Consider the following 13,779-nt stretch of genomic DNA (forward strand, 5'->3'; position numbering starts at 1 on the left):
ATGAATGTTCAAAACAGCACGACTCACACTAGCCAAATGTCCACCAACTGATGAATGGATAAAGGAAATGTTGTACATGCATAAAATGGAATATTATTCAGTCACAAAAAGGAATGCAGTATTAACAGGGGCCACAACACGAATGAACCTTGAACGTCACGTTCAGTGAAAGAAGCTTTCTACAAAAGGCCACATCGTGAATGGATCCACTTAAATCCAAAGGGGCAGAAAGCAGATTAGTGAATGCCTTTGCACAAGGAAAGGATGTGAAATGCTTTGCAATGGAAAGTGACTGCTTAATGGCCAAGTGTTTCCTTTCGGGGTGATGACAATACTGGGATTATAGTGATGATGACTGTAGAAAACATTGTGAGCAGAAAAATCCACCAAATTGCACATTCAAAAATAGATAAGTGGTAAATTAAACAGAAACCACGTGTAACTTTTTTTGGGGGGGTTATAATAGAATTTATTTTTCTTCCTTATCTTTTTTTTAAATTTTATTTTATTTCTTTTCAGTGTTCCAAGATTCATTGTTTATGCACCACACCCAGTGCTCCATGCAATATGTACCCTCCTTAATAAGTGTAACTTTTAACTAGTTTTTCATATTGCAAAAAATAAACTGCTACTAAACATATCACATCTCTTTCTCTCTCTCTCTCTCTTTTTTTTTTTTAAGATGGTGCTGAAAGACAAAGTAGGTAAAACTGGAAGAGATTCTGAGCAGCAAACACTCTGGTCTTCGATCAGTGTGTCCTATAGGATGGAGATGGCGTTGCTCTGTATCTGTGTGGACCCCGGGCCATCGGTCTGTGCTACCAGAAGCCCTGGGTGCCCCATTCACAGAGGCTGTTCACACCGTGTTTGGAGGGACAGCATGTTCTAGACTGAACCCATGTTTATAGAGAGAGAACTGTGCCTACCTGAGGGAAGGAGAGAGAAGCAGTGCTTGAGTTGATAAGAACATTTACGATTATCTTGAGGAATGCAGAACATACCTTGGCCCTAAGTGGCAACTTGCTCTCTTCATTTCCTCTGCCTCTTCTCTCCCCCAGTATTTAGAAGATGTTCCAATTTACTCTGCTGTTTTTGCTGGGGCTCCTCACCTTGTTCTGAGATGACCTAACATTTAGACAAGCACGAGCCTGCTTTCAAAGTGAACAGAAGGATAAGGCCTGAAACTACCTGGTGACGCCACAGGCCTGGGGAGTGGCCTCGGCCGCAGGGGTCCAGGCTGATCTCCCACATGCAATGAGCACGTCAATAACCAGAGTGGAAATCGATCAGAGCTCCAAGAGAAACAATGAACCTGGTTGTGGCTGCCTCCTTCATTCCTCAAGAAAAGGCCCAGAGAAATCACAAGCAAGCATTTGCACCAACCCAGCAAGGACCTGGTCTCTTCGACAAGTCAAAGGCAAGAAGGGGAAAAAAAAAAGGAGGGGCTACTGTTCATAATCAAGGACAATCAGGAGACACTTCAAGTCTGAACAGCCTTCTCTGGATTCTGACTGAACAGATCAATTGTAAAAAACACATTCTGGGGAACACAAAGGCATGCTGAATATGGACGTGTGGTGATGATATTAAAAGTTATGATTAATGAGGCGTCATCTATGGTTAGTCGATTGATAATGGTATTGTGAATATATAGAAAATGGGTTTAAGTCTTATAGACAGACATATGCTGTCACAGAGTTGCTTTCAAATGCCCCCGCCCACATGAATGTTCTAAATGTCAATAATCTTTAAATCTGGATGTGAATTTTGAAACCACATGAGAATTTGCTACACTATTCTTTCTAGTCATTAGACAATTCAAACCTGCCATATATGTTTATAAATACTCATAATAAGAAGTAACGGGCCCAAGCCAAGGCCTTCTGCATGAGCTGTGCTAATGCATCTTCGCCAAACTTCCTCACTGCTCCCTCAGAGGACACGTGCCATCACCGTCCTCCTCAGCATGCAGATAGAGACCAATTTAAGGCATTTATTAACACCTATTTGTCTCTTACTAAGAATGTCCCAAATATAATGGACTCTCCACTTGACAGAAACATGCCAACTGCCAACCCAACGTTCTTAAGTCCAATTATCTTCACAGAACAAAGACATGGTCACCAATGTTGCTCCTCTTCAAGTACACATCGTTCTCCCATTTACTCATGGAACAGTGCTCACCCAGAACTTCCTCAGGTGGCCTAGCACCGAGCCAGCGAGCAGCAACATTCAAGACAGGCCTGGCCCGCCCGCCGGGGCCATCCAGCACGGAGTAGTTCACCCCCAACACCAACACATTCTGAACAAGGCAGCTGAGGTGTTAAGTGAGTAACAAAGCCCCACAGTGATTTCTGTGTTATAACCAGTCTTCAGTGGGAGAAGAGATTTTACAAAGACCTCAAACCACTCAACACACAATCGGGCATTCTTAGGCAGAATGCTTCTGAATAAGAAGGAAATAATAGGGGGCACCTGGGTGGCTCAGTCAGCTAAGTGTCTGCTTTCAGCTCAGGTCATGATCCTGGGGTCCTGGGATGGAGCCCCACATGGGGCTCCCTGCTCAGCGGGGAGTCTGCTTCTCCTTCTCCCTCTACCCCCCTGGCCACTCTCTCCCATATAAATAAATAAAATCTTAAAAAGAAAAAGAAGAAGAAGGAAATAACAGTAAGGTTTCCAGTGAAATCTTTACATGGGCAGAAGAATGCCAAAGCCAAAGTTAATAGAAACCTATAAAAAGATGGCCTGAGGAGGTGTCGGTATGGAGAGAAAACATCCACAGTGACTGGGACAGCCCTGCCTGCACGTGCAGACACAGCCACAGGCACATTCCGCCCAGGCCCGTGCACGGCCTGCCTGACCGGTCCCCCGGCGCCCCAGCCCCCCGGCCTCATGAGACACGTCATGAGGACCTCAAGGTCCGCTCACGTTGAGGCCAGACCAGGTAGGTCAGGGGTCTCCTTTCCCCCACCCCTAGAAGAGACCTCACAAGCCAGGGGCCCGGAGGGCCACCTATGAGGGCCCAAGTGTTCCCACGCCCTTTCCAGTCGTCTATCAGAAAAACAGGGACAGAGTGGACAGAAGAAAAGGTGTCTTAATGAGAGTCCCAGTGAGGAAGCAACCCTAAGAGGGTGCATTCATTTCCCAGAGCTCTCCTAACAACTGCCACAAAGCGGGCAGCTTACACCACAGGAATCCATCCTACCACAGGTGTGGAGGCCAGAAATTTAGAAGCAAGATGTCAGCAGGGCCACATTCCCCTCAGAGGTTGTAAAGAAACCCCAAACCAAGATGTCGGCAGGGCCACATTCCCCTCATAGACTGCAAAGACAATCTTTGCTGGACGCTTCTGGCTTCCGGTGGTCCCAGGCATTCCTTGGCTCATGGCTGCATCTCTGTAATCTCAACATCTATCTTCACAGGGCCTTCTGCTCTTCTGTCTTACGTGGACACTCGTCACTGGACTGGCCCAGCTAGATACTACGGGGTAATCCTGAGATCCTTCATCTTTTCCAAAGACCCTTTTTCCAAGTCAGCTCACATCCACAGTTTCCGGGGCCTAGGGTGTGGATATATTGTTTGTGGAGAGAGGGAGTGGGAGGCACAATTCAACCTACTAGAAGGACAGTTAACTGCACCGTATCAAGTGCCTTCTCGTGCAGGGGACGCGATAACACGGTAAGTTTGCCCCTGCATCAAGGCAGCCAAAATTGGTGGATGTATTTTTTAGAAAGAAAAAAAAAATTACTTCTCTTCAGAAACTAGGAACTTTTGTTTCAATGCCACACTCTAAATCAATATAGGCGATGCCATTTTGTTCTTTAAACATAATTCTACTTGGGGCGCCTGGGTGGCTCAGTGGGTTAAGCCTCTGCCTTCAGCTCAGGTCATGATCTCAGGGTCCTGGGATCGAGCCCCGCATCAGGCTCTCTGGAGCCTGCTTCCTCTCTCTCTCTCTCTCTGTCTGCCTCTCTGCCTACTTGTGATCTCTCTCTGTCAAATAAATAAATAAAATCTTTAAAAATATATGTATAATCCTACTTAATGTCTCTGTGTCTTGGCTTCCTTGTCTATAAAATGGAAAATATCACAGCATCTCCCCCACTGTGGGGATTATGTGAGTCAACGCACGTGTCTCAGTTAAGAGGAGCACCTGGCACTTCATAAGCATTAATTTTTATGATTATTATCATTATCGAGTACCCTATGTTTCTTCAATTCTCCTTGATGACAGTCTCCCCTCCCCTTCCTTGTACCACCACCTGTGGCCTGCTAACCAAGTAGGCCAAGACCCGACCTGACTTCTTTTTTTTTTTTTTCTTAATTTATTTATTTATTTGACGGAGAGAGAGAGAGATCACAAGCAGGCAGAGAGGCAGGCAGAGAGAGAGGGGGAGAAGCAGGCTCCCTGCTGAGCAGAGAGCCCGATGCGGGGCTCGATCCCAGGACCCTGAGATCATGACCTGAGCCGAAGGCAGAGGCTTAACCCACTGAGCCACCCAGGCGCCCCCCGACCTGACTTCTTGTTTGTGTCTTTGGAGCAGGCTAATTACAAAACCCCTCCAGGATACAAATCAGAAACGCCATGGATATAGCTTGCCTAGAAAAAGAAACTATTTGCCGAGAGACCTTAAGATAAGGGGCCAGTTCCCACGGAGTGACCATATGGTTTACTTATTTCCATTCACTTGTTACCCCCTTGTTACCCCACTTGTTACCCCCAACTTGTTTCAGAAAAGGACCCACTGAAACCGATGCACTCAAATACAATACCATTACAGTTAAAATAAGTGAAAAAAAAAAAAAGTGGGTGAGGGAAAAAGAGATAAGGCTAGAGAGATATCTAAAAAGATAAGACAAAGCCAGGAGAGAGAGGAGTAAGCACAATGTTACAGGACCCTCCACACTTGTTAGAAGTGGGCCACAATCAGGCTCGAGGCTCTCAAGCACGCCATACGAAGAGAAAGCCTGACCAGCTGAATTATTCATCGGGTCCTTGAGATGAAAATGAGGAGGAGGCAGAAGAGGAAAAAGAAATTTACTCAGAACTGCAATATTCCTGGTAGCGGGAGAGAAACTTCTCCCTTGGGCCCTCTTAAAGAAGGCGTGATATATTAGTGGCTTTTCTAGGTGATAACTATATATTTTCAGGTGTTCTTTATTTTGACAACCACTCTCTCCCTGTTTCACTCCTCTAACAGGTAGGATCAATTAGATTGAGAGTCTGAGGTTGGTAAAGTAAGGGAGGATCTATGTACGTGTGTGTGGTGTGTGTGTATACATGGAGGGTTGTAAATGACAGCCTGCTTTCTTAGGACCACATCACGTGTTTCACGATAAAAAGAGGAGACTTTTTCTTTTTAAGACGAAAAACCAGAAAGTTCTCTTTACACAGACAATACTGAGAAGAGAGCCAAGAAGTTTCCTTCCCAACACAGACCCCCAGAGTTTCCATGTTCTTCAATCCTAGAAGCCAGGAAAAGCAAGAGAGGCATTTAAAGAAGGAAAGGGGTCAGAATCATTAAAGAATAACACAGATCATTTTAGGTTGGTTGGTTTTGTAATTAACAGGCATAAGATTTTGAACACACAGAACACAATTTTACTTTTTGGCCGTTTCCAGGCACATCTTTTAGTAAGTATCTCTCTCTCTCTCTCTCTCTCTCTCTCTCTCTCTCACACACACACACACACACACACACACACACACACGGGCACCAGCACACGTACCTTGTTAAGCCACTTCAGCCCAGGTATCGTATTCGAATTGATCTGCTCCTCCAGCCACGGGCGCATTCGCATCCTTTCCACTGGCATGGTACCCTTTGCAGAAGAGAAACACAGCATTAGGTAATTCTGCTAGTGACCGTCAGGTGTGACAAGTTCTACACCCCTGCCTGACCCTCTTCCATGTCCCCTTCCCCAAAAGCGCACAGCTGACGTGCACCGGGGATCAGAGGGCCAGGCCGGGCGTGAGGGGTCCCTGCCCACTGGGGCACACTCAGTCCCAAGGAGCCGTCTCAGTGGGGCGATGGTTCGGGCTAAGCCTGCTCTCAGCTGAGAACGTCCCATGGGAGTAGGTGGCCTGAACTGGCAGAAAGCCTGGACACCGAGTGACCTGGCCTAAAGAGACACAGTCCTATCCCAACCCGGTCGTGTTGACAGCAGACCCCTTCGGTGTATCAGGAGGGTACTGAGGGGACCAGAAGTTTACAAGTAACTTTTGGGTGTTACCTTTCCAAGAGCCCAGGGTGGACCCAGCAAAATAGTTGTGGGAAACAGTGCTTAGAACCAACTCGTGGCTCTCAGGCATCGAGGTGACACAAATGTTCTGAACCACAAATGTTCATACTTGAATGTTGAAAAGCATCCATTCACTTGGTATGCTATCTACTTTCAGAGCCCAGCGGCATCTTTGGCCTGGCTTCAGCTCGGGGCTCAGGTTCATGTCCTCTCTTGCTCCCTCCCTCAAGGGTCTCCCTTCATGGCCACCTCCTTCTGACCCGAGATCCTCCTCCCTTTCCTTTAACTAACCTTCCTTCTGGAAATGGCTGCCTGGTCTAAACACGGTTCTTGTCCCAGCCCGCCCACTGCCTCTCTTCCCTCCTTGCAGATACATTTCTAGATAGTCTTTCCCTTGGCCACTCAAATACATCCAGAGTTGTCACTGACAAAGGGCTGTCTAGCACTCATCTTCATCCTATTTGCATGTAATTTAAATGGGATGTGGGATTCAAAAGCAAAGATGAGGTCCATTCAAGCCTCCCCTCTACAAAACTTCATGGGCAGTGGGACATCATTTTCTTTTCAACCCTTAACTGTGTCTTCCTTCTTTTACTCATTTCTTCCTTCAAAAATGAGCTCCGAAAATTCTATTGGTATGAACTTGGGTTGCAAAGATCAAAGTCTCGGTCACTCTCTCTTCTAGCTTGCAGGAAACTTCTCTCCCCTCTGTGCCTCCCCCAGCTCATGCCAGCATGCGAGCATTTCTATGTGAACCATGTATGACCACAGCCTTGGCCTCAAGAGCCTGATGACATTCTAGAACTTGACTCTAGAACCTTCACATCTCTCCCAGTTCAGATCTGTTGCAGGTGCCTCCTCAGAATCCTTGCTCATATGACGCTCTCTGCTCCTCCTTCCCAGGCTCTGCCCCTCCTCCCCTATCCTCCAAGACCCAGTTTCTGCCCTCCTTCTCCATAGGCCTTCCCAGACCACTCCAGCCTGAAGAAATTCTCCTCTTGGACTTCCCCAATGGTCACTGATCTTACATGGCTCATTTGAAAATCAAACATTGCTTGAGAGCAGACATGCCATGCTGTCTTTATTCTGTTCCGACTCTTGCCGGAATTATAAACTCTTCCACTGTGTACACTTCTCTTCCTAACCAAACTGTTAAGTTCTTTGAGAGCAGGAACTCTACCCCTCATAGATCTTTTTATTCCTATAAAGCCCAAACGCTGTCTTCCACCCAGAAGATATTCAAACAAGATCCAGGCCAGTTCTGAAGGTCAGCCAAGCTGGGCTGCCATTGATGGTTGGCCTTGTCCACATATGTGGAGGCTTAAGGCCACCATTCTTTGAGATAAGTAACAGGAAGCTCAGGGACCCCAGGGCCCCCCGCCCCCGGCACCGCTCCTCTGAGTGGTTCGCAAGTCATTCTAGTCCCTCGTGCATTCAATCCACCTTTTCAAGATCATTTATTGAGAACAATATTCCAGGAACAGGAAAAGGCAAGTTATCCTCTAGCATCTAAAAACTCCTAGTCTAATAGGGGACAGGAAGGAAGAGATGACCATACCACATGAAGAGTCCTGCGTACAGAACGATACTAGAAAGCAGTTGGCAACAGGGAGGGTGCCAGAGACAGGGCCTGGAAAGCCTCGGGATTGTGTTCATCATCCCAAGACTGGAGGGGAAACTGAGGATTGATGAAAATGAATGATACAATCGATTTTGCAGACAGTAAAGGGAAGAGTGGATGCCAAAATCCAGACCAGTACACCACAGCAATACACCATATTTAACAGGCACACAAATATTGACTTGGCAGGTCTAGGTAAGCCCTGTGATTCTCTACTTCTAATAAGCTCCAAAGTCCTTGGACCAGACTCTGAGGAGCAAGGCTCTAGATCGACTTCTATTTTTAATTACGAGCCACCTGTTCATCTGTGCTCTTCCTGAAGAGTCTGGTCATTCTGGCAGGCAGACCCCCTCCATTACGCTGAAAGTATCACGTTCTGTATCACCTGTCGGTCCATCCCTTATTTACATGCTGTGCCTTTCTAACAAGGACAAAGCTCAGCCAAACCTCGTGCTCTCACTTACCTAGCCAAAATACCGTGGAAATCATACACGTAAAAAATGTTCTAAATCTTGAGTCAGGACTGTCATTAATCATAAGCAGATTTTTAGGAAAAGCAAAGATAGCAAGTATCGCCTTATCAGAATAGGTTAAGCTCTGTTACAAAGGGCTTCTCTTATTTCAGGTTCTACGTTTCATCTTGTTTTAAACACCTAGGACTTCCCCCAATATTACACACCGAAAAAAAAACTAATCCTTTTACATGAAGCTACTTCTTCCAATTATACTTGATCTTACAGCCTGGTCCTATGTCCCACACACTAAACAGGTAAAGAATGACCAGTGGTCTCGCCATATGACACAGAAGAAAACAGGTTCCATCTGACATAGGTCTCCCATGATTATCACAAGTTGAATGCACATCCTGACTTCTGCAGAAGAAAGCAAAGATGGAATTCTACACTGAGCCTAGCGCCAGAAACTCATCACTTAGTTTGATACAAAAAAATAAATGAAATTTCCAAAGATTAAAAGGCTAGGAGGACAGTCACAGAGAGTCAGAGGCTAGATACTGAGAAAAGAGGCTTCCTTGGCATGCATTTTCTAGCTTCTGTCAATGAAGTTCACGGTGACAGATGGGTCTTCCTTCTGGAAGGCAAGTTTCCCATGGGCACCCGGTTGCATGGGCCACAGGAAACTTGAACAGAGTTGGGAAAGGTGTGGAACAGGTTAAAAAAGACAAAGACGGGCGCCTGGGTGGCTCAGTGGGTTAAAGCCTCTGCCTTCAGCTCAGGTCGTGATCCCAGGGTCCTGGGATCAAGCCCCATGTCGGGCTCTCTGCTTAGCAGGGAGCCTACTTCCTTCTCTCTCTCTCTCTGCCTGCCTCTCTGCCTACTTGTGATCTCTTTCTATCAAATAAATAAACAAAATCTTTAAAAAAAAAAAAAAAGACAAAGACATGCTATTTTTGGCAAGAGAATCATATTCCACCAGAAATCAAAGACACTCGTGTCCCAGTCCTGACCTTGTCATTACTGGCCTGTTTCCTTGGGCTAGTCACCCACCCTCTGGTCTGCACTTCAATGATGTAGGAAAATGAGAGGTTTCAAAAAGATAATTTCTCAAGTGATCTACGACTCTAAGAATTCTTTTGTGACATGAAGGCTCATAATCTGATTTACCTTTTGTGTAAGCTTCTATGCTTATACACTGGGTTGTTTTTAAGAGTGAAATGCTTGGGGTGCATCTGGGTGGCTCAGTTGGTTAGGCCTCTGCCTTCAGCTCAGGTCGTGATCTCAGGGTCCTGGGATCGAGCCCCGCATTGGGCTCTCTTCTTGGCAGGGAGCCTGCTTCCCCCTCTCTCTCTGCCTGCCTCTCTGCCTACTTGTGATCTCTGTCTGTCAAATAAATAACTAAAATCTTTAAGAAAAAAAAAAAAAGAGTGAAATGCTTGGGGCGCCTGGGTGGCTCAGTCAGTTAAGGATCTGACTCTTGATTTCAGCTCAGGTCATGATCTCGGGGTCTTGGGATCAAGCCCCACATCCAGCTCCTCACTCAGCAGGGAGTCTGCTTAAGGATTCCCTCTCCCTCTCCTCCTGTCCCCCTCCTGATCGCATGTGCTAGCTCTCTCTCTCTCTCTCTCTCAAATAAATAAGTAAATCTTTTTTTTTAAGTGAAATGCTGAAATTATGGCTCTTCAAGACTAAAATATGAAGCATCTACCCTCGAGCCTAACAAAGGCACTTTCTAAAATCACCTATCATTACTCCTTTGAGATGTGGGACTGGGATCATCTTTTAAAACCATGGCATCAGCCTCTACATCAGTTCAGTACACAGTGGGTATTTAGAATATTACTGGCACCGGTGTTGCTGCATGAACGCATGCACGCTACTCCCCGAGACTCCTAGGAAGTGAACAGTGCCCCGTGAAGTTGACAATGGTAGGGTCATGCTCAGAGCCAGTAATGGCAGTCATGAATTTTAACCTAGATAACTGAATTTTGGATCTTGGAATCATAACAGCAATGGCTACTATTTACTGAGCACATACTATATACCAACCCATTAAAACCAGAGTTTTTCTGAGTTTTTTGTGTAATTTTTACAACCCTAGAAGGTAGGGACTTTAGTGTTCCATATTATAGATGACGGGATAGGTAAAGGAAGTGCTGGAAGGCAAGCTGCTAGTCAGTAGGAGAGCCAAGACTCTCACTCTGATCTCCCTAAAACGCCCAAGCTTCAGAAACCCTAACACCTGCCTTTTTCTTACTCTAGAAAGCACTCAGTGATGTTAGTCTTTTAACTCTTCTACTTTAACTGAGCCTTTCCCAACTCCTGTCTGTTTTGCATACCACTGACATATTAAATTTCCTAAAATACCACTTAAATCATGTTAATGTTCTGTTCCAGAGACTTCTAAACATCCCTGCTGGATTTAAGATAATAAAATCCTTGGCTGGGGGAGGCAGTGTGCTTTTGGTAATGACACAATAGGTAATTCAGACCTAACTCTCAAGGCGAATAACAAGAAAACCTACACAAAACATGTTTTTCAAAATCTGTTTAGAAGAATCAGAGAACTAACAAGGCACTAAAGAATTAGGAGAGGAGGATCTGGGAAAAGAAAGAAACCCAGGAAGGTAAGCCTGACATTTGGCACGTTCTTCTCCCAGCCTTGGGGCATCTGCTGATTCCTCAATAGGAGGCTACAGGGCATGTAGAAACTGAGCAAAGCTTCTGACATGTTCGTTCATTCGGGGGACCAAGGGGGACAAGAAGTGAAGATCAGGACCTAAGTAGGAAAGGGAGTGTGGGAAACCAAACACACACACACACACACACGCTTCATTTGGGATAAAACTAACTGGAAATAGACTAACCGCAAAGACAGAAGCCTCGCTTTGAATCACTTCAATCCCTGATCCAATTAAAATGATCCGGAACTCCCAAAAGTAAACGTAATCATATCTTGAGGAAGACAACATTATCCTAGGATTTATATTATCTCTGGAGTTTTTCATCCACACAATCAATATAGTTGAGCATACAAGGATAAAAGACAACAAAATAAAAAATCAATGAAATATGGACAATAAAAACAGACCCACAGGGATTCAGACACAGGTCTTAAACAGATTTAAGGGATACACAGATACCAAAAGTTTTCAGACACAGTTTTTGAGACAAGTATGTCTAACGTGTTCAATAGCCTTTAAAACAAGTACGCCTACATAACAAGACAAGATGGACAACGTTGACCAAGAACTAGAAACGAAAAAATGAAAAAAGAAATTCTAGGACTAAAAGGCAAATGATTAAAATTAAGAACTCACTGGATGGTTTTACTAATAGATTAGACACCATGATTAAAAAAAAAACAAGAAGAAGACAGGTCAGAAGGAAATAAACAGAATGAAGCACTTAGAGACCAAAGGGTGAAAATGTTATCTTCCAACCACAGATTTAATAATTTACTACAAACCCCAAACAGACAAATACAAGTAACACCACACTACAGTCCGCATGCTGGAAAACAAAACCGTAGCAAAAATTCTTAAAGATAGCCAGAGGAAAAAAACGGGCATTACCTTCAAAGAACATATAACAAAACCCCAAGACCCAGAAGCTTTAGGGCGGCTACTCCGCAGAAACCATGGGAGACAGAAGACAATGGAAAGGTGTCTGTAATGTACTGGAAGAAAAAGTTGCTATTTTAAAAATCTGAGCTATGGCAAAAACAGCAGCCCCACAGCTCATCAGTTCCCAGTTGTACGGGCACAGGAGGTGGGTCAAAATTAGGGAAGAGGGTAGGCGAGTATGGGTGCTATGCCGCAAAGATGAGGGCTTCAGCCTGAGTCTGACCACAGCAGCGCTCCATCCCATTTCTTCAGCACCTGAGACACTAATCTGCTCTTATTAGTAACCTGCCAGGGCTCTTGTCACCACACAGCCGTGTGCCCACCCCTCCTACAAGCCTACAGAAATGCAGCCCTTCTAACAAAAGCTAGCTCCAGTCTCTTTTCATCTACGAAACCTCTCACCGCTCTAACCAGTGGACCCTCTCCTCCTATGGCAGCCCAGTCATCCAAGGTATCACAAATATTTATTATTAAACACACATTTATTGCAAGGAACTCTGCTAAGTGTTAGGGAGGATTCAGAGATATGTGAGACACGATCACTAGCCTCAAGGAATTAGTAAGTTAACTGGGGGTATGAGACATAAATTCTATAAAGTGACCTAATAATACTCTAATTACGATAATAAAAGACTGCACTAGAGATCAAAAGGCAGTATACGATTAATTGCCAACTACGTGAACTAGTTCGTGAGGAATCCATAAATCGTCATGGGATGCATTGGTAAGGCAAAGCTTTGCGGCACAGTTAGAGCTTCCAGGATGGGGAAGAACAGTCCAGGCATGACAGGGCGGCAAGCGAGCCAGGCAAAGGCAAAGGCTGGTATAAAGGGCAGAGGCAGGACGGGGTAAATTGGGTTTGCGGATGTGGGCGGAGTAACGGACTTGGGCACCGGTGTGGGCGGAGCTGCGTGAGAATCAGCGAGCAGGTGAGCAGGTGAGCAGCGCGGGCTGGGTGGTTTACAGAAATCATCGCTCACCCACACACCGGCCGTTATCAGTTACATACTTTTATCCCCATTTTAGGGATTCCGAGGAAAAGTATAGCTTGAAAAGGTAACTTTAAAAAAAAAAAGAAAGAAAGAAAGAAAAGGAGGGACGCCTGGGTGGCTCAGTTGGTTAAGCAGCTGCCTTCGGCTCAGGTCATGATCCCAGCGTCCTGGGATCGAGTCCCGCATCGGGCTCCTTGCTCAGCAGGGAGCCTGCTTCTCCCTCTGCCTCTGCCTGCCATTCTGTCTGCCTGTGCTCGCTCTCTCTCCCTCTCTCTCTGACAAATAAATAAAATCTTTAAAAAAAAAAAAAAAAAAAGAAAAGAAAAGAAAGAAAGAAAAGGAAACCATGTCCCAGCCACCTAAGCCCCTAGAAAAGGGACAGAGGCTTGTACCCCATCACCCAGCTTCTGTACAGAGGGTCCAAAAATACTGGCTGTGCGCCTGAGATTAGTCATGTGCAGCAGTCACACAGGGGCAAACCGAGGCAAGTAGATGAGCCAGAGGCGACTGCTCTCTGGTCCAGGGCGCTGGCCGTGGGAACACAAGCAGCGACACCCGCGCAGGAATGTACTTGGGACATTTCCTAATAACTTTTCCTGGGCATACGGTCATCTTTCCTCAAATGTGAGTGACTCTTGCATGAATATTCTACACACCTCACACCGACCTTTGTACCCTTTTGGCAAAAGCTAAAAATTCCAGCTCAAAATTATGTGAATTGAGAGGAAGCTGGCGTTGCAAACTAAAAATCCTCACCATCACCATCGTCATCCTTGGCCCCATCACCTGGTCCAAGTGCTTCCTGGGAATCAGCCCCTAGGCCAGGGCTTTTCATGCATTAC

At 45.5% G+C, this 13,779-nt stretch overlaps 1 protein-coding gene across 4 annotated transcripts in view; it reads right to left on the reverse strand.

The window, feature by feature from the left end:
* IRF2 (interferon regulatory factor 2) overlaps positions 1 to 13,779 on the reverse strand; it is an 83,143-nt gene that overhangs the window by 34,568 nt on the left and 34,796 nt on the right. For all 4 annotated transcript variants that reach the window (XM_047714682.1, XM_047714685.1, XM_047714684.1 and 1 more), the window contains one exon: positions 5,731 to 5,823. In XM_047714682.1, the coding sequence (XP_047570638.1) occupies positions 5,731 to 5,817 (87 nt within the window). In that variant the 5' untranslated portion in view covers positions 5,818 to 5,823. The remainder of the gene's footprint in view (positions 1 to 5,730; positions 5,824 to 13,779) is intronic.

Source organism: Lutra lutra, chromosome 2, assembly GCF_902655055.1.
Source record: "Lutra lutra chromosome 2, mLutLut1.2, whole genome shotgun sequence".
In the NCBI taxonomy this organism is placed as follows: Eukaryota; Metazoa; Chordata; class Mammalia; order Carnivora; family Mustelidae; genus Lutra; species Lutra lutra.